This window comes from Rhinoraja longicauda, chromosome 29 (assembly GCF_053455715.1).
Source record: "Rhinoraja longicauda isolate Sanriku21f chromosome 29, sRhiLon1.1, whole genome shotgun sequence".
NCBI classification, from domain to species: Eukaryota; Metazoa; Chordata; class Chondrichthyes; order Rajiformes; family Arhynchobatidae; genus Rhinoraja; species Rhinoraja longicauda.
The window spans coordinates 4858695-4880498 of NC_135981.1; the positions used below are offsets into that span (position 1 = coordinate 4858695).

Genomic DNA, 21804 nt, shown 5'->3' on the forward strand with positions numbered 1-21804 from the left:
TTGTTGACTGGTTATTCTGTGAACCCCGGTTGTAGACACCGCAAACATGGGAATCATCAACTCTGCATCTGCCATTCCAAGTCCCGTGAGAACTTCAATGAGATCAGCCTCTCGTTCTGGTGAACCCAGGGGACCGCGGGCCTCGTCTGCTTAATCTCGCCCCATCTGACAAATCAACAATGCAGGAATCACTCTCGTGAACCTTTGATGCCTCAATCCCAAGTCCGCAGGGAGACTGTGTACGATATTCCAAAAGAGGAGACTAAGGCGCAGTGGTAGAGTTGCTGCCTCACAGCGCCAGAGACCCCGGATCGATCCTGACTACGGGTGCTGTCTGTACGGAGTTTGTACGTTCTCCCTGGGACCGCGTGGGTTTTCTCCGGGTGCTCCAGTCCCCCTCCCACATTCCAAAGACGCACGGGTTTGTCGGTTAATTGGCTTCTATAAATTATCCTTAGTGTGTAGATCCAATATTTGGAAGGGTCTTGTCCCGAAACGTCACCTGTTCCTTCTCTCCAAAGGTGCTGCCTACTCCCGCCGAGTTACTCCAGTATTTTGTATCTATCTTCAGCGTAAACCACCACCTAGGGAGTTGTTTGAGGAAACCAGAGCACCCAAAGAAAACCCACGAGGTCACTTATATGAAATGCTCTAACTCAGGCGAAGACCTGGTGAGATTTTCCATATACAGTGTGTGTGTGTGTGTGTGTGTGTGTGTGTGTGTGTGTGTGTGTGTGTGTGTGTGTGTGTGTGTGTGTATGTATGTGTGTGTGTGTGTGTTTGTGTGTGTGTGTGTGTGTGTGTGTGTGTGTGTGTGTGTGTGTGTGTGTTTGTGTATGTGTGTGTGTGTGTGTGTGTTTGTGTGTGTGTGTGTGTGTGTGTGTGTGTGTATGTGTGTGTGTGTGTGTGTTTATGTGTGTGTGTGTGTGTGTGTGTGTGTGTGTGTGTGTGTGTGTGTGTGTGTGTGTGTGTGTGTGTGTGTGTGTGTGTGTGTGTGTGTGCACAATTAGCTCTTAGGGCTAACGGAACCACGTATATGGGGGGAAAAGCAGGAACGGGGTACTGATTTTGGATGATCAGCCATGATCATATTGAATGACAGTGCTGGCAAGAAGGGCCGAATGTCCTAATCCTGCACCTATAGTCTATGTTTCTATATATGGGATGGGATTTCTTCAGGTGCTCTGGTTTCCTCCCACATGCCATATATATATTTGTTTCACAAAATGCTGGAGTAACTCAGCAGGTCGGGCAGCATCTCAGGAGAGAAGTAATGGGTGACGTTTCGGGTCGAGCGTTTGGGCTTGTATACACTGGAATTTAGAAGGATGAGGGGGGATCTTATTGAAACATATAAGATAATTAGGGGATTGGACACATTAGAGGCAGGAAACATGTTCCCAATGTTGGGGGAGTCCAGAACAAGGGGCCACAGTTTAAGAATAAGGGGTAGGCCATTTAGAACGGAGATGAGGAAGAACTTTTTCAGTCAGAGAGTGGTGAAGGTGTGGAATTCTCTGCCTCAGAAGGCAGTGGAGGCCAGTTCGTTGGATGCTTTCAAGAGAGAGCTGGATAGAGCTCTTAAGGATAGCGGAGTGAGGGGGTATGGGGAGAAGGCAGGAACGGGGTATTGATTGAGAATGATCAGCCATGATCGCATTGAATGGCGGTGCTGGCTCGAAGGGCTGAATGGCCTCCTCCTGCACCTATTGTCTATTGTCTATAATCCTCCTAGAGGGTGAACCGTGCCTTATTGCCCTAGATAGAACAATAACATTCTTACTTGCCAGCCAACAGAATTCAACAACAGAATACAATAACATTCTTACTCGCAGCAGCACAACAGAAATATGTTGAGGGATTATGGAGAGAAGGCAGGAGAATGGGGTTGGGAGGGAGAGATAGATCAGTCTGAAGATGGGTCTCGGTCACCCATTCCTTCTCTCTCCAGAGATGCTGCCTGTCCTGCATTTTGTGTCTACCAGCATTTTGTGTCTACCTTCGATAGATCAGCCAGTAGACTTGATGGGCCGAATGGCCTAATTCTGCTCCTATCACCTATGACATGATGTAAACATAGTACACTGTAAAGAATCTAATAAATGAGAGGGAAAAGAAGTCCGGTGGGTATATATACATATATACACACATGTGCATGCATACATACAAGATAGACACAAAATGCAGGAGTAACTCAGCATAGAAGGTTACCTCTGGATAGAAGGAATGGGCAATGTTTCAGATCGAGACCAGGTCTGAAGAAGTTGCCTCGACCCGAAACGTCACCCATTCCTTCCCTCCAGAGATGCTGCCTGTCCTGTTGAGTTACTCCAGCATTTTCTGCCTTCGGTGTAAACCGGCATCTGCAGTTCCTTCTGAAACATACGTACGCATATCAACATATACGGTATACATCTAAACTAAACTAAATTTACACTTATACCAAGCCAATCAGCCTACAAACCCGCACGTCTTTGGAGTGTGGGAGATAACCGGAGCACCCGGAGAAAAACCCACGCGATTCACGGGGAGAACGTACAAACTCCGTACAGACAAGTGCCCTGTAGTCAGGAGCGAACCCGGGTCTCTGGCGCTGTGAGGCAGCAACTCTACCGCTGCGCCACCCTGAGGTGAGAGGGGCAAAGTTTACAGGAGATTTATGGGGCAAGTTATTTTTTTTACAGAACCCCCTGTCAAAGATTGTTGGTGGGGGAACATACCACAGTGGCATTTATGAGGCTTTTGGATAGGCACATTGGTGTGCAAGGAATGGAAGGATATCTCCCTCCCTCTCTCTCCCTCTCCCTCCTTCCCTCTCTCCCTCCCTCTCACACACACTCCGAAGAAGGGTCTCGACCCGAAACGTCACCCATTCCTTCTCTCTCTTGAGATGCTGCCTGACCTGCTGAGTTACTCCAGCATTTTGTGAATAAATCCATTTGTACCAGCATCTGCAGTTATTTTCTTATAATCAAATGGATTTGCTGTTTCCAAGCCCCGGGGGAGGTGTGATGCTGCTATTTACTGTACACGGTCTTCACTGGCAAGCTGCTTTCATTCTGAGTTGGAGCTGCAAGCGGCAACTGTAGGCGAATGGGCTAGCACAAGGAACCGAAGGCGCTGGAAATATTTGGGGCAAAACTCAAAAGTGCCGGAAGAACGGAGATGAGGAAGAACTTTTTCAGTCAGAGAGTGGTGAAGGTGTGGAATTCTCTGCCTCAGAAGGCAGTGGGGGCCAGTTCGTTGGATGCTTTCAAGAGAGAGCTGGATAGAGCTCTTAAGGATAGCGGAGTGAGGGGGTATGGGGAGAAGGCAGGAACGGGGTACTGATTGAGAGTGATCAGCCATGATCGCATTGAATGGCGGTGCTGGCTCGAAGGGCTGAATGGCCTACTCCTGCACCTATTGTCTATTGGCTATTGTCTATTGAGACCCTTCTAGGGAGATACTAGTTACTCCAGCAATTTGTGAAATAAATACCTTCAATTTGTACCAGCATCTGCAGGTACTTTCTTACACTGCCATACATATATACTGCATGTATATATATATACACATATACATGCACACAAAGATAGACACAAAATGCTGTAAGAAAATAACTGCAGATGCTGGTATAAATCGAAGGTATTTATTCACAAAATGCTGGAGTAACTCAGCAGTTGAGGCAGCATCTCAGGAGAGAAGGAATGGGCGACGTTTCGGGTCGAGACCCTTCTTCAGACTGAAGAAGGGTCTCGACCCGAAACGTCGCCCATTCCTTCTCTCCTGAGATGCTGCCTAACCTGCTGAGTTACTCCAGCATTTTGTGAATAAATACCTTTGACACAAAATGCTGAGTATCCTTCCTACACGTTTCCTCAACTGGGGCTGCCAATGGACGCGGACTTCAATAAACACTGTGTACTACCACCGTGTAGAATACGTTCTTCCAGCGTGTTGCTGGGCAACTGGTTGCCCCACCAACAACATGGTGGTTCGTTGGCCCAGAAGAGGGGAAAAAAAGTGGATTTGCATCAGGCACCTCGTTAAAATGACATTTAACGGATCGGAGGCAACTTCAAAAGCTGCCGCCCGGTTAATTGAAAGCTCAACCAGCCAGCCTGACTTGTGTTGCTTTCTGCAAAGCTCATTACAAAAGGCCACGAGAAGACACCTCTTCAATAATTCACCCAGCTCCCTTCCTCAAGACCAAAGACTCTCCCTCTAATCACCTGGCCCCTGCTGTCTTCTCCCGCACTTCTTCAGTTTATAATCATCTCCTGCTATGCCAGCGTGTGGGCCACAGGAGAGAGGAGGCTGTGTCTTGCCTCGCTGAGCTCCGGAGGGGGCATATTGAACCTTCCTGATCTGATCCCCTCTCCTTAAACCGTAGCTAATACCCCCTAATCCAGCATCGACACAAGGAACTGCAGATGCAGGTTTACAGGAAAAAAACAGCACAATGTGCTGGATAACTCAGCGGGCCAGGCAGCCTCTCTGGAGAACATTGGCGGGCGACATTTTGGGTTGGGGCCCTTCTTCCCAACCCAAAACATTAGTCTGAAGAAGGGTAGGGAAAAAAACCCCTGCAGAATCAAAGGTAGACACAAAATGCTGGAGTAACTCAGCGGGTCAGGCAGCATCTCAGGAGAGAAGGAATGGGTGGCGTTTCGGGTCGAGATCCTTCTTCAGTCTCAAGCAGGGTCCCGACCCAAACCGTCACCTATCCACGTTCTCCAGAGATGTTGCCTGACCAGCTATTGTTTTTGTAAACCAGCACCAGCAGTTCCTCGTTTCTACCCTCTAATCCAGGCAGCGTTCTGGACGACCGTATCATTTCAAGGCCTCCCCGTCCTTCCTGTAATGGTGGGGGGGCAACCATTAATTTTCATACGATTTTCTTTGTATCTGTACCTCACCCAAACTTATGTATGTGACAATAAACTTGACTTCAGACCATGGGGAGAGAGCCTTCAAAAGCTCACTGTATCAAGTCAGAGCCTAAAGACCAGGCCTGATCAGATATATCAGAGGGCACCGTGAGAAGCTAGAGAGGAAATTGCAGGGTCCCCTGGCTGAGATTTACCGGCTGTCATTAAATACGGGCGAGGTGCCGGAAGATTGGAGGGTGGCAAATGTTGTGCCCCTATTCACGATGGGATGCAGGGAAAAGGCTGGGAACTACAGGCCAGTGAGCTTAACAACTGAGGCCGGAAAGTTCGATCCCGACTGCGGGTGCCGTCCGTACGGAGTTTGTACGTGCTCCCCGTGACCCGCGTGGGTTTTCTCCGGGTGCTCCGGTTTCCTCCCACATTCCAAAGGCGTGCAAGTTTCTAGGCTTCGGTGAAATTGTAAATTGTCCCTGGAGTGGGTGTAGGATAGCGTTAGTGCGCGGGGTGATCGCTGGTCGGCGCGGACTCGGTGGGCCGAAGGGCCTGTTTCCGCGCTGTATGTCTAAACTCTATACGACATTTATTACAAATAAAATTGAAAGGAGGCGGGGAGGCATCGAGCGTGACTCACGCTGGGACTGGAACTGATGGTTTGACACAGATATTTTCACTTTATTTCTGAGCTCTTCGTAACACGATCTGTCCAGAAGCCCATAGAAAATCAGCCTGAAAATCTCAGCTCCAAGCGTGCCCCGTGCTGTTGGAATCAACGATACTAGAGGAGCAAGATGGACCACTCTGTTGGAAATCGCCTATACTGAAGTGTATTTTAGTAAGCAAAACCCGCCGTTCGCTCTGCCTCTCGCAGTGTAATCAGTGTTTTGGGAAAACAGGGGAGGGGAGGGGAGGGGAGGGGAGGGGAGGGGAGGGGAGGGGAGGGAGAGCATCGTCAGAGACCCCCACCACCCTGGCCACGCTCTCATTTCACCCCTGCCATCGGGAAGGAGGTACAGGAGCCTGAAAACTGTAACGTCCAGGTTCAGGAACAGCTTCTTCCCTACAGCCATCAGGCTGTTAAACACCACAACCTCAAATAAACTCTGAACTACAATAGACTATTAGTATTATTATTTTAAAAAATTACAGTGTACAGTGTACTGACATGGATAGAAAATTGGTTGACAGACAGAAAGCAAAGAGTGGGGATAAATGGGTCCCTTTCGGAATGGCAGGCAGTGACCAGTGGGGTACCGCAAGGTTCGGTGCTGGGACCCCAGCTATTTACGATATACATTAATGACTTAGACGAAGGGATTAAAAGTACCATTAGCAAATTTGCAGATGATACTAAGTTGGGGGGTAGTGTGAATTGTGAGGAAGATGCAATAAGGCTGCAGGGTGACTTGGACAGGTTGTGTGAGTGGGCGGATACATGGCAGATGCAGTTTAATGTAGATAAGTGTGAGGTTATTCACTTTGGAAGTAAGAATAGAAAGGCAGATTATTATCTGAATGGTGTCAAGTTAGGAGGAGGGGGAGTTCAACGAGATCTGGGTGTCCTAGTGCATCAGTCAATGAAAGGAAGCATGCAGGTACAGCAGGCAGTGAAGAAAGCCAATGGAATGTTGGCCTTCGTAACAAGAGGAGTTGAGTATAGGAGCAAAGAGGTCCTTCTGCAGTTGTACCGGGCCCTGCTGAGACCGCACCTGGAGTACTGTGTGCAGTTTTGGTCTCCAAATTTGAGGAAGGATATTCTTGCTATGGAGGGCGTGCAGCGTAGGTTCACTAGGTTAATTCCCGGAATGGCGGGACTGTCGTATGTTGAAAGGCTGGAGCGATTGGGCTTGTATACACTGGAATTTAGAAGGATGAGGGGGGATCTTATTGAAACATATAAGATAATTAGGGGATTGGACACATTAGAGGCAGGAAACATGTTCCCAATGTTGGGGGAGTCCAGAACAAGGGGCCACAGTTTAAGAATAAGGGGTAGGCCATTTAGAACGGAGATGAGGAAGAACTTTTTCAGTCAGAGAGTGGTGAAGATGTGGAATTCTCTGCCTCAGAAGGCAGTGGAGGCCAGTTCGTTGGATGCTTTCAAGAGAGAACTGGATAGAGCTCTTAAGGATAGCGGAGTGAGGGGGTATGGGGAGAAGGCAGGAATGGGGTACTGATTGAGAGTGATCAGCCATGATCGCATTGAATGGCGGTGCTGGCTCGAAGGGCTGAATGGCCTACTCCTGCACCTATTGTCTATTGTCTATTGTTTACATATTCTGTTGTGCTGCAGCAAGTGAGGATTTCATTGTTCAGTCTGGGACACACGACAATAAAACACTCTTGACTCTTGAATATATGCAAAAATAATTTGACTGTACAGTTGCACATGTGAGAAATAAAACACGATTGACCTCCTCAACAGTTGGTTTAGGAAGCCTGGATTTATAATATGTTTAGGATTGGTTGTAGGAAGTGTGGCTACCACTTTAGGGCCTCTAGTTACGACAGTGCAATGAGACGGATTGCCCTCTGGGTCCCGACTGTAAAAACACTGACATCCAGCCCGGAGAGACCCCTGGACTAAACAGCTACTTTACTGCGGGAATCCCAGCGTTCCTCACACTGATCATGAGGGGCATAAATAAGGTAGATGGCGGGGAACTTCTTCCACTGGTGGAAGGTTCAACAACGAGGGGACATAGATACAGGGTAAGGGGAGGGAGGTTTCGGGGGGATGTGAGAAAGAACTTTTTCACCCAGAGGGTGGTTGGAGTCTGGAACTCACTGTCTGGGGTGGTGTTGGAGGCGGGAACACTCACAACGTTTAAGAGGCATTTGGATGGGCACTTGAAATGCTACTACATTCAGGGCTACGGTCCAAATGCGGGAAAATGGGATTAAAATTAGACTGTGTTTGGTAACGGGCGGCACGGACACGATGGGCCGAAGGGCCTCTTTCTGTGCTGTAGGACTCTATGACTCTATGACTCTAAGAAAACTTCGCGACAATCAAGGCAAGATTCAAAATGAAAGATGTCCAAATAAGATCGGGAGAGGACTTGGATATACAGGGCTTTGTGGAGATCAGTGACAGGTTTATGATTCAGCCCAACTCGTCCCAAACACAATCATGTTTTCTGCGGACTTGGTGAACAGAACAGACACATACAAAGTAGCAAGAGGAACCACTGTTGTATAAGGTATCAGCAAGTTTCGAGACGTTGAAAGTGATTTCGTTAGAAAGAAATTCAACACTGTTAAAGATTGACACAAAATGCTGGTGTGACTTGGTCAATCAGGCAGCATCTCTGGAGAAAATTGATGGGTGACTTTTCAGGTCGGGACCCTTCTTCTTCAGTCTGAAGATGGGTTCTGACCCAAAATGTCACCCATCCATGTTACTCCAGAGATGCTACCTGACCCGCTGAGTTACTCCTGCATTTGGTGTCGATCTTTGGCATAAACCCCCAAGCTCCTTGCAGTTCTTTTTTTAAATTGCGTTTTTTAATTTCCGTTAGTGAAGCAGGGATGTGGAAGAACAAAACTGATGTTGGTAATATTGATGAAACAGGCCCTTCGGCCCACCGAGTCCCGTGCCGACCAGCGATCCCCATACACTAACACTATCCTACACACACTAGGGATTAAACAAGGCCTTGAGTCAGGTTGTTCCACAGTGCGTGCTTGATCATTCACTCACCTGTCTAACGAAGCTGTTGGAGGTTGTATCAGAGGAAGTGCTTCCATCCGAACGCTTGAATCTACTTTTCCTTTTGGCGTATTTTCCCTGTTGGAAGGAAGAAAGAGAAATGTGTAAGTTATCTTGGGGGTCACAACTAGGACAGCAGTTCCAACCTAGGACACCCACAAGCAAGTAAATTACTTACCTACATCTGCCCCACTGTCCTTGTGTTGAAACTAAGCCTAGCCCCAAATCCAATTTAGTTTAGAGATACAGCGCGGAAACAGGCCCTTCGGCCCACCGAGTCCGTGCCAAACAGGGATCACACTAGCCCTATCCTACACACACTGGGAACAATTTACAATGTTATCCAAAGCCAGTTAACCTACAAACCTGCACGTCTTTGGAGCGTGGGAGGAAACCGGAGCACTCGGTGAAAACCCAACGCAATCATGGGGAGAACGTACAAACTCCGTACAGACGGCACCTTTAGTCAGGTCCGGATCGAACCGGGCTCTCTGGCGCTGTGAGGCAGCAACTCTACCGCTGCGCCACCGGGCCGACCTGTTCTTTACAGCTAGATCAGCAAGTGTGAAGTGTGAGTCCGTGATCTGCCGGTCCCCAATGCCCAGCAGGTTCACTCACGTACATGGCCCAGAGGGTTTGTGAGGCAGGCGAGATGGCAAGGCTCTGCCTTTGGCCTTCTGTCACAAGCTGGTTGAACTGCGAAGGTTGGGAGCGAGTCGGGCCGAGGGTCGAGGTCGAGAGATGCTCGCTGGAGTTTAGAAGAATGAGGGGGGGACCTCATAGAAACAGACAGAATAATGAAAGGCCTGGATAGAGTGGACGCGAGGAGGACGTTTCCACTAGTGGGAGAGTCTAGGACAATAGACAATAGGTGCAGGAGGAGGCCATTCGGTCCTTCGAGCCAGCACCGCCATTCAATGTGATCATGGCTGATCATTCTCAATCAGTACCCCGTTCCTGCCTTCTCCCCATACCCCCTGACTCCGCTATCCTTAAGAGCTCTATCTAGCTCTCTCTTGAATGCATTCAGAGAATTGGCCTCCACTGCCTTCTGAGGCAGAGAATTCCACAGATTCCCAACTCTCTGACTGAAAAAGTTTTTCCTCATCTCCGTTCTAAATGGCCTACCCCTTATTCTTAAACTGTGGCCCCTTGTTCTGGACTCCCCCAACATTGGGAACATGTTTCCTGCCTCTAACGTGTCCAACCCCTTAATAATCTTATACGTTTCGATAAGATCTCCTCTCATCCTTCTAAATTCCAGTGTATACAAGCCTAGTCGCTCCAGTCTTTCAACATATGACAGTCCCGCCATTCCGGGAATTAACTAGAGGTCGCAGCCTCAGAATTAAAGGACGTTCTTTTAGGAAGGAGATGAGGAGAAATGTATTTAGTCAGAGGGTGGTGAATCTGTGGAATTCTTTGGCACAGAAGGTTGTGGAGGCCAAGTCAGTGGATATTTTTAAGGTGGAGATCGATCGATTCTTGATTGGTAGGCAGCAGCTCCACCTGGTAAAGGTCATGACAATAGCTAATTATCACCATCTGGAAATGGACCCCTTCAACATGACCAATTGAGGAATGGAAAATAACACAAGATCCAGTGCTCAGCTTCAGTCGATCTTAATTTAGTTAAACTGACAGAAATAAGGGGAAGAGGGCCACTTCAATTACAAGGTTTGAATTTAATTTCGACACCAAAATGGGATGTTGGCAGGGAACCAAGTTGGACTGGAGAGCCTTTTCTTCATTAAAACGGCAACAACACCACACTTTGTTAAGGTTAAAAGCTGGGCTATTTGATTACATGGCCACTGATTGGCATCAGGCTCCCCGAGGGAACAATGCATCTTAGCACGAGCTGCCGCCCAAACACTTTCTGCCTCGTACAGATGCATCAAGTGTCCTCAGTTACCTCAGCCAGCTCCACTGTTACATTCAGAGCAAGGTGGCTGGCAGGAGATTTAATTGAGGAGCACAAGATCATGGGAGGTTGGTTGAAGGGCAAATCACTGCCCCCCTAACAAAACATTCTGTGTGTTCAGCGTGTGACCTTGGAGTGCGCTTATTATATTCGGCTTGAGCTTGTCATCATACTGGGCAGAGACATTGTGGGCCGAAGGGCCTGTTATTGAGCTGACCCTTTAGTTCTATGTTCTAAAGTATAATTAGCATTTTATATATATTTAATATCACTTCATGGAAGCAAAGAGCAGCGTAAGACGGCTCGGCAGAGTTGCTGGCTCACAGCGCCAGAGACCAGGGTTCAACCCTGGCTACGGGTGCTGTCTGTACGGAGTTTGCACGTTCTTTGAGATCTTCGGTTTCCTCCCACACTCCAAAGACGTACAGGTTTGTAGGTTAATTGGCTTGGTGTAAGTGTAAAAGTGGAGGGAGGGAGGGAGGGAGGGGAGAGAGGGGAGAGAGGGGAGGGAGGGGAGGGAGGGAGTAGATGGGAGGGAGGGAGGGAGGGAGGGAGGGAGGGAGGGAGGGAGGGAGGGAGAGAGGGAGAGAGGGAGGGAGGGAGGGAGGGAGGGAGGGAGGGAGGGAGGGAGGGAGGGAGGGAGGGAGGGAGGGAGGGAGGGAGGGAGGGAGGGAGGGAGGGAGGGAGGGAGGGAGGGAGTGGGGAAGGAGAGGGTGCTGCACCAATGCAGGAGAGGTTTGGGCCCAACAGGTCCACTTGGTCTAGTCTAAACGAAACAGCTGGCGAACTGCCACAAATTTACGTGATCAATATGAGATCGTTCATTTCAAAAGATACTAAGCAGGACAGGGTCACTTGAAGAACAGTGCCAAATCATTACACCGTGTTCCAACATCATTTTAATTTATAACGTCCATCCATCCCATTGTTTTACTAAACATTCAATCACATTAACTGCTTCTCACTGAACTTGGTTTCTCTCCACAGCTTAACTAATATGGGCAGGAGGCATGGATCTAAAGGCCTATAGGTGAAACAACATTTCTGTCTCAATGATAAGAGTTCCAGATACCATGGGTTTACAATCTGTCTTATTTAAGATTGTAAATTGGTGGCTCTCAACATTGTGTCCTTTGTAAAATATATATATTGTTCTGCTTGGTGTCACTAGAATGGAGCAGAGGAGCCAATCTCTAGAAATTCCAGACACCATTCCTCGCCAATAGAAGGTTAATTTGAAGGATTGGGATTGTGTTGCCGTGACCACTTCATTCCCCGATCTGCTCTCATGTTAAACAGGAACAGTCTGAAGGAGGGTCCCGACCCGAAACCTCACCCATCCACGTTCTGCAGGGATGCTGTCTGGCCCACGGGCCTACAGTGTCCGGGGCCTACAGTGTCCGAGCGTACAGCGGCCCCCGGGCCTACAATGTCCGGGCCTACAGTGTCCAGGTCTACAGCGGTCCCCGGGCCTACAGTGTCCGGGCCTACAGTGTCCAGGCCAACAGCGGCCCCCCCGGGCCTACAGTGTCCGGGCCTATGGTGTCCGGGCCTATGGTGTCCGGGCCTATAGTGTCCGGGCCTACAGTGTCCGGGCCTACAGTGTCCGGGCCTACAGTGTCCGGGCCTACAGTGTACGAGCCTAGAGCGGCCCCCAGGCTAACAGTGTCCGGGCCTACAGTGTCCGGGCCTACAGCGGCCCCCGGGCCTCCAGTGTCCGGGCCTACAGTGTCCAGGCCTACAGCGACCCCCAGGCCTACAGTGTCTGGGCCTACAGTGTCCGGGCCTACAGTGTCCAGGCCTACAGCGGCCCCCCGGGCCTACAGTGTCCGGGCCTACGGTGTCCGGGCCTACAACGTCCCCCCAGTCCTAATACGGGGCAATGGCGGTCGCGTACGGGACAAACCAATTTAGCCCAAATATACGGGATGTCCCGGCTAATATGGGACAGTTAGCAACCCAAATACCCGTGTACTTGACAATAAACGTGTCTCACCTCGACCCTGGCAATGGAAAGTCTCTAGACGTCTTTGCAATAATATTTGGACAGATTGGCATCTCGGGAAGTATATAATATTTTCAAAGAAGAAAAATTCACATTGGCTCCATCCTCCTGTCATCGGTGGAATGCAACTCGGAGCGAGAGGAAGCATTGAGTCGATCCTCTGGCCAAATTTGGGATCCTCACCACAGTGATGATAAATGATGCGTCAGCAGTAAAATAAAGTGCAGAGGCACGGTTCCCCTGCAGCCTTTAGATTCACATGGGCACTAAATATTTACATTTCTTGTTCTAGTTTCACATCACAGTGAAGCCAAAATCAGTGACCCTCGGACTCTCCTTGATCGGACTTTGCTGGCTTGACCTTGCACTAAACATTATTCCCTTATCATGTCATAAGGGATAGGAGTAGAATTAGGCCATTCAGCCCATCAAGTCTACTCCGCCGTTCAATCCCCATGGCTGATTTATCTCTCCCTCCCATCCCCATTCTCCTGCCTTCTCCCCATAACCCCTGACACCCGCACTAATCAAGAATCTATCTATCTCTGCCTTAAATATATCCACTGACTTGGCCTTCACAGCCTTCTGTGGCAAATAATTCCACAGATTCACCGCCCTCTGACTAAAGAAATGTCTTCTAATCTACTTCCTAAAAGAACGTCCTTTAATTCTGAGGCGGTGACCTCTAGTCCTGGACTCTCCCACTGGTGGAAACATCCTCTCCACATCCACTCTATCCAAGCCTTTCACTATTCTGTTTGTTTCAATGAGGTCCCCTCGGGTTGCCAACTATCTCACTCCCAAATAAGGGACAAAGGGTGACGTCACCGCCCCGCGTCCCACGTGACCTCACCCAGCCAGCGACCACGTGCTCCCGTTCCACCAATGGCTGCTGCCCGGGCCGTGAGGCGGGTTGCTACACAACCTCCATTAGGTGAACGCACTCGGCCCCGCTCTCCGAACACACTCTGTTAGCCTACGCTGTGCGAGCCTACAGCGGCCCTGGGCCTACAGCTTCTGGGCCTACAGCGGCCCCGGGGCCTACAGTGTCCGGGCCTACAGTTTCCGGGCCTACAGTGTCCGGGCCTACAGTTTCCGGGCCTACAGCGGCCCCGGGGCCTACAGTGTCCGGGCCTACAGCGCCCCCAAGGGCCTAATACGGGACAAGGGTGGTCCATTACGGGACAAACCAATTTAGCCCAAAATACAGGATGTCCCGGCTGAAGTCATGGATAGAATGAACCCCACTGTGGAATAAATCTGATGTGCTCAACCAGTATTACGTGTGTTGTTATTCAAACTGAAGGTAAAGAACTTGGATTATGAAGCTTTAGCCACCCAGAGACTTGGTGGCCGACCTGATGGCATTGATTGTTGAGCAGTTAGATTTGTTTGATAAACTCTTCCTGTGATGGATCTTGAGGTTTTCGTTGCATTGAGGTTGTGATATAAATGAAGGCCGTAGAACCTCATTAACAATCGAACACAGGTGTAGATAGAGCAAACAGCAACCACTGAGCTAGAATGCCTGGAGACATATTGCTCAAAGGAGACAGCAGGTAGATTATTGTTTTCTTCTGTTACGTGAAAATCCATCCCACACCGGCTGAATCCAGTCTCTTGTGTGCGTGTGTGTGAGTGTGTGTGCGTGTGTGCCTGTGCGTATGTGTGTGAGTGTGTGTGTCTGTGTGTGTGAGTGTGTGTGTCTGTGTGTGTGAGTGTGGGGGAGCGTGTGTGTGTGTGCGTGTGTGTGTGTGTGTGATAGAGAGAGCGTGTGTGTGTGTGAGTGTGCGTGAGTGTGTGATAGAGAGCGTGTGTGTGTGTGAGTGTGCGTGAGTGTGTGTGAGCGCGTGCGCTTCAGTGCGTGTATGTGTGTGTGCGTGTGTGTGCGCGTGCGTGCGTGTGTGTGAGCGCAAGAGCGCGCGCGTGTGTGTGTGTGAGAGTGTGTGTGTGTGTGTGAGAGTGTGTGTGTGTGTGAGCGCATGAGCGTGCGTGTGTGTGTGAGAGTGTGTGTGTGTGTGTGAGTGTGAGTGTGTGGGTGTGAGTGTGCGGGTGTGAGTGCGTGCGCGTGCGTGCGTGTGTGTGAGCGCATGTGCGCGTGCGTGTGTGTGTGAGAGTGTGTGTGTGTGAGCGCATGAGCGTGCGTGTGTGTGTGAGAGTGTGTGTGTGAGTGTGTGGGTGTGAGTGTGTGGGTGTGAGTGTGAGCGCATGAGCGTGCGTGTGTGTGTGAGAGTGTGTGTGTGAGTGTGTGGGTGTGAGTGTGTGGGTGTGAGTGTGAGCGCATGAGCGTGCGTGTGCGTGTGAGTGTGTGTGTGAGCACATGAGCGCGTGTGTGTGTGTGAGAGTGTGTGTGTGGGTGTGAGAGTGTGTGTGTGAGCGCATGAGCGCGTGTGTGTGTGTGTGTATGAGTGTGTGTGCGTGTGTGTGCGTGTGTGTGAGAGAGTGTGTGTGAGCGCATGAGCGTGTGTGTGTGAGTGTGTGTGTGTGAGTGTGTGTGCGTGAGTGCGTGCATGTGTGTGTGTGCATGTGTGTGAGAGAGAGATCGTGTGTGTGTGTGTGCGTGTGTGTGCATGCGAGTGTGTGTTTTTTCTCATCATCTAAGTGACTGCGATCTTTATTACTGTGGTCGTGTGTTGAATTAAAAGCACCCAGTGAGCGGTTGTCATGGAGTTATGTTACAGCACTCTTGGGTTCTAGCGAGGGCCCCGATTTGCTCAGCACCAGATAAATAAACGCAGCGAGAGGCAGGAGCTTCATGGCTGTGGCCAGCCCGTGCTTCAGCAGCCTGCGTTATCGTGCCGAAGTCCACCAAATTCTCAGAATCCTCGCCTGCTCAGAGGGTGGTCAGTCCTTCTGCAAGGTTCAGAGAGAGGAAGCTCTGTACAGACCATTTAACTCAGGAGACTGCCACAGCTGCCGAGCATATTAAAAACCCGGCCATGCTTTTGTTTTTTAGAAAGTCATTTTTCTCCATTCTCCATTGTAATGCCATCGTTGCAAAAGGAGGAGGAAGGAACTACAGCTGCCGGTCTCGACCCGAAACCTCACCCATTCCTTCTATCCGGAGATGCTGCCTGTCCCACTGAGTTACTCCAGCTTTCTGCATCCGTCTTCTATTCAAAATGAGTATTTTGTCCTTTGGTGTTAGAATCGTTACAGCACTGAAGGCCACTCAGCCCTTCAAGTCTATCCTGTCTCTTAGTGAAGCTCAGTCCCATTAGCTCCCTTCGCCTGTAGACTGGCAATTACACTTCCACTTCAGTATCTGCCCAGATACCTCCAGAGCTTCCAACACTGGACACCTCCAGAGGTTCCAATATCCAGATATCTCCAGTGATCCAACACTTGGATACCTCCAGAGGTCGAACAATCAGATACCTCCAGAGCTTCCAACACTAGATACCTCCAGTGGTCCAACACTAGATACCTCCAGTGGTCCAACACTAGATACCTCCAGAGGCTCCAACACCTAGATACCTCCAGTGGTCCAACACTAGATACCTCCAGTGGTCCAACACTAGATACCTCCAGTGGTCCAACACTAGATACCTCCAGAGGCTCCAACACCTAGATACCTCCAGAGCTTTCAATATCCGTATTTCTCCAGAGGTTCCAAAACCTAGATACCTCCAGAGATCCCAATGTCCAACCCGTTTGCAACACTATTCCGGCAGTACACCCCCTATCTCAGCAGGCTGAACGGCCACCTTCTGCAATGAAACATCACGGACAAACGGCCGCGAGGGGCAACAGGTCTTTCCACCTCATATCTTCATTCATCGCAGAAGGAGTGGGTACCTGGAACGCGCTGCCAAGGGTGGTGGTGGCGGCAGGTACAAGAGATGCTTTTAGGTAAGGCACACTTTTGGAAGTGTGGCACGGTGGTGCAGCGGTAGTGTTGCTGCCTCACAGCGCCAGAGACCCAGGTTTGATCCTGACCTCGGGTGTTGACTGTATGGAGTTTGTACGTTCTTCCCATGACCTGTGTGGGCTTTCTCCGGGTGCTCCGGTTTCCTCCCACACTCCAAAGAAGCGCAGGTTTGTAGGTTAATTGGCTTCTGTAACAATTGCAAATTGGAGATTTGGTGGTGTATGGGGATCGCTGGTCAGCGTGAACTCAGCGGGCCGAAGGGCCTGTTTCGACGCTGCATCTCAAAATTACACTAAACACATGGAAGTGTAAGGGAATGGAGGGGTGTGGATCATATCCAGCCAGCTGAGATCAGCTGAACTTGGTATCATGCTCAGCACAAACATTGTGGGCCGAAGGGCCGGCTCCCGTGCTGTACTGTTCTATGCTCCGTGAGACCATTCAGCCCATTGAGTCTATGCCAGTTCTTAGAGCGAACCAGTGAGGTTTCCCCTCACTTATTTCCTGCAGCTTATTCCCTCTCCCACACCCATCAACCCCTTCCGCGTTTGGCCACCCACGTACACAGTGGCCAATTACCTACAAACCCAGCAAGTCCTGGAAACTAAAGCACACGGAGGGAACACACGTGCTGTTCCTCCAGTTTGCACGTGGCTTCACTCGGGCAATGGAGGTGATCCAGGACAGACAGGTCAGTGTGGGAATGGGAAGTGGAGGTAAAGCGTCTGGCAACCGGGAGATCGCCTAGGCCATGGCGGGAAGATAATAGACAATAGGTGCAGGAGGAGGCCATTCGGCCCTTCGAGCCAGCACCGCCATTCAATGTGATCATGGTTGATCACTCTCAATCAGTACCCCGTTCCTACCTTCACCCCATACCCCCTGACTCCGCTATCCTTAAGGGCTCTATCTAACTCTCTCTTGAATGCATTCAGAGAATTGGCCTCCACTGCCTTCTAAGGCAGAGAATTCCACAGATTCACAACTCTGATCACATTGAATGGCGGTGCTGGCTCGAAGGGCCGAATGGCCTCCTCCTGCACCTATTGTCTATTGTCTCTGACTGAAAAGGTTTTCCTCATCTCAGTTCTAAATGGCCTACCCCTTATTCTTAAACTGTGACCTCTTGTTCTGGACTCCCCCAACATTGGGAACATGTTTCCTGCCTCTAACGTGTCCAACCCTTTAATAATCTTGTACGTTTCGATAAGATCTCCTCTCATCCTTCTAAATTCCAGTGTATACAAGCCTAGTCGCTCCAGTCTTTCAACATATGACAGTCCCGCCATTCCTGGAATTAACTTAGTAAACCTACGCTGCACGCCCTCAATAGCAAGAATCAAGATTGTTGGAAAGAGTTAAAATGGCGAGGAAAGGTTCCATAAAAAGCTTCATCAGATCGTAAATTCATACGTTCTAGAAGCAGAATTAGGCCATTCGGCCCATCGAGTCTTCTCCGCCATTCAATCATGGCTGACCCATCTTTCCCTCTCAACCCCATTCTCCCGCCTTCCAGAGGAGAGAAATGGCCTCCTTCCACCTTCAATAATTTTAAGATCCGAGAGAAATATTGCAACAAAGATAGTGACCGATGCAGCAATAAATTACTTGCTGGAAAATGCTTTTGCAAGATTATTAGCAGCAACAGGCAACTCCAAAATTTAAGACTTTAATATAATCCGAGACATATATAATAAATGAGAATACCATCTGAGCTCTCTGAAGCGATTTCAAAATTCACTAAAAACGCTCACTTAAATCTATTACTTATATAAATACAAATCTGTCTGTTCCTTTACTCCCTTCAGAGTTCATAAAATTCTTCAACTTCAACGCGCTGGTTCCAAAGTTCAGCTTTCTCTCCCGATCACCATGTTCAGAGGCCCCAGGGTTCCAATAAGGTTGGAAATCACGGGCGGTGCATCAGGTGGAGAGGCTGCCTCACGGCCCAGCAGGCCTAGGGTATGACCCTGACCACGGGTGCTGTGTGCGTGGAGTTTGCAAGTCTCTCCCGGGTGCTCCGGTTTCCTCCCGCATCCCAAAGATGTGCGGGTTTTTCGGCTTAATTGTGGCCACTGTAAGTGGTCCCTAGTCTATAGGGAGTGGATGCAAAAAGGGGGGGATATTCGATAGAACATATAAGATTATTAAGGGGTTGGACACGTTAGAGGCAGGAAACATGTTCCCAATGTTTGGGGAGTCCAGAACCAGGGGCCACAGTTTAAGAATAAAGGGGTAGGCCATTTAGAACTGAGATGAGGAAAATCCTTTTTCAGTCAGAGAGTTGTAAATCTGTGGAATTCTCTGCCTCAGAAGGCAGTGGAGGCCAATTCTCTGAATGCTTTCAAGAGAGAGCTAGAGAGAGCTCTTAAGGATAGCGGAGTCAGGGGGTATGCGGAGAAGGCAGGAACGGGGTACTGATTGAGAATGATCAGCCATGAGCACGTTGAATGGTAGTGCTGGCTCGAAGGGCCGAATGGCCTCCTCCTGCACCTATTGTCTATTGTCTAACATCGTCAGACCCTGAGATCAGGACAGGAAAATGGGAGAAAGCAGTAATGGTGCCGTTCGACATTGGCATTGAACTTGGAGGCTGAGTCAATAGATATATTTAAGGCGGAGATTGACTGGTTCTTGATTAGTAAGAGTGTCAGGGGTTATGGGGAGAAGGCAGGAGAGCGGGGTTGAGAGGGAATGAAAGATTAGTCACGATTCAATGTTGGAGTAGACTTGATGGGCTGAATGGCCTCATTCTGCTCCTAGAACTTCTGAGCTATTAGAGGGGAATCTAGGGAGACCACAGTGGGCCATATGATAGGGCAGCAAGTTTGACCCAGAGCCAAGGTTGGGGAAAGAGGTGGAAGTCACACCTCACGGGGTCATCTGAATCTTCATCCTGAGGAGTCCCATACACACTGGGCCGCACGGTGGAGTTGCTGCCTCACGGCGCCAGGGACCCGGTTTCCATCCTGACCACGGGCGTTGTCCGTACGGAGTTTGCACGTTCTCCCCGTGACCACGTGGGTTTTCTCCGAGTGCTCCGGTTTCCTCCCACATGCCAAAGTCGAGCAGGTGCGCAGGTTAATTGGCCTCTGGAAATTGTCCCTCGTGCGTAGGATAGAACTGGTGTACGGGAGATGGGGGGGGGGGGGGGGGTCGGCACTGACTTGGTGGGCCGAAGGGCCAGTTTCCACGCTGTGTCTCCGAACTCAACCAATTGAACGAGATGACGAAAGGAGAAAATAATTTCCTCGACCTCTTTCAGAGGTTTTGATTGAATGCTGTATGGTTCTCAGGCACTGTTCCCCAGATCATATGATGGGCACACAACATATGGCTACCTTGTGTCACCTACTGAAATAGACTCAGTCTCTTTCACCTTCTCCCACTCAAGATGCTTGCTTGTTATTTCTTTAGTCATGGCCCCTAAATCCGGGAGGAATGTGTCGTTTACAACACAGCTCATAAAACCGACTTGATTCCCGATCTCACGGAGAACGGCGGCACATTCAGAAGTGGTGTCCATGACACTTTGTGATTCAGTTGTTTCAGCTTAATTTAGTCGAGAGACACGGGCCCTTCAGCCCACTGAGTCCGCACCGACCAGCACTGTCCAAATACTAACACTGTCCTGTGCACACAATTGTTTTTAGATTTAGATTTAGAGATACAGCGCGGAAACAGGCCCTTCAGCCCACCGGGTCCGCGCCGCCCAGCGATCCCCGCACATTAACACTATCCTACACCCTAGGGACAATTTTTTTTAACAATTGCCCAGCCAATTAACCTACATACCTGTACGTCTTTGGAGTGTGGGAGGAAACCGAAGATCTCGGAGAAAACCCACGCAGGTCACGGGGAGAACGTGCAAACTCCAAACAGACGGCGCCCGTAGTCGGGATCGAACCTGAGTCTCCGGCGCTGCATTCGCTGTAAGGCGGCAACTCTACCACTGCACACACAGTAATTAGATGGGACTAGACCCAAGTGGACACATTAGGTCCAAACCTCTCCTGCATTATTGCACCCCCCTCCACTCTTCCCCTGCCCCCCCTCTCCCCCTCCATCCACCCTCCCTCCCTCAATTCCCCTCAACCCCCCCCCCTTATCCTCCCTCCTCCCACCTCCCTCCCTAGGAGATAGATTTAAATTTTAAAATGTAAATTACTTTAAAAATATAACACCGGTTTCAATGAAACTTCTTCCATTAGCACCAAAGGGACGACGGTGAGTAAGGTGGGCCGAAAATTGTCACGCTATCGTGTACGGCTTTGGCTGTAGTTCAGGAACAAACAAACAAACAAACGAGAGTTTTGGTGTATAGGTAGATTACCCCATGATGGTTAGGTGTAAAAGTAAATGTTTGCCCTCTTTCACTGACCAAGTCGACGTGTGACAGGTGGGTAATCTTTAGCTGGCGAGTTCGGGGATGGGTCGTAATCGCTGGCATTGCCAGACACACCCTCATCCCATATAGACAATAGACAATAGGAGCAGGAGGAGGCCATTCGGCCCTTCGAGCCAGCACCGCCATTCAATGTGATCATGGCTGATCATTCTCAATCAGTACCCCGTTCCTGCCTTCTCCCCATAACCCCTGACTCCGCTATCCTTAAGAGCTCTATCTAGCTCTCTCTTGAATGCATTCAGAGAATTGGCCTCCACTGCCCTCTGAGGCAGAGAATTCCACAGATTCACAACTCTCTGACTGAAAAAGTTTTTCCTCATCTCAGTTCTAAATGGCCTACCCCTTATTCTTAAACTGTGGCCCCTTGTTCTGGACTCCCCCAACATAATAATAATAATAATAATAATAATATTCATTTATTGTCATTGCAACGAGTACAACGAAATTAAAAAATAGCCAATCCTGACGGTGCGTACAAACATATATGCAATAAATGCAAAAACAAATAAATACATAAATACAATTAAATACAATTATATTAAGTACAAGATTTTTTAACGGTGTTGCCTAGTGCAAAGGTAGTGTTCAGTTCTCGTATGGCCCTGGGGTAAAAACTGTTCTTAAGTCTGTTTGTTCGGGATTTGATCGACCTGAAACGTCGACCAGAGGGCAGATGAACAAACAGACGGTGGCCGGGGTGGGATGGATCTTTTATTATTTTGCCTGCTCTACTGAGGCAGCGTAGTCTGAACAGGTGCTCCAGGGAGGGCAGTGAGCAGCCGATGATCTTCTGGGCCGTCGTGATGACCCTCTGAAGGGCCTTCCTGTCCTTTTCTGAGCAGCTGGCATACCATGTGGTTATACAGTATGCCAGCACACTCTCGATGGAGCAGCGATAGAAGGACAACATGAGCTTCTCCTGCAGGTTGGTTTTCCTGAGGATCCTCAGGAAGTGGAGTCTCTGCTGTGCCTTCTTTACTGTGGTGATGGTGTTGGTAGACCAGGTAAGATCC

At 49.5% G+C, this 21804-nt stretch overlaps 1 protein-coding gene across 1 annotated transcript in view; it reads right to left on the reverse strand.

The window, feature by feature from the left end:
* Positions 1 to 21804, reverse strand: part of LOC144607687 (voltage-dependent L-type calcium channel subunit beta-1-like) — a 142163-nt gene that overhangs the window by 116515 nt on the left and 3844 nt on the right. Inside the window, 1 exon segment of the mRNA XM_078424696.1 lies at positions 8575 to 8661. Coding sequence (XP_078280822.1) covers positions 8575 to 8661 — 87 coding nt within the window.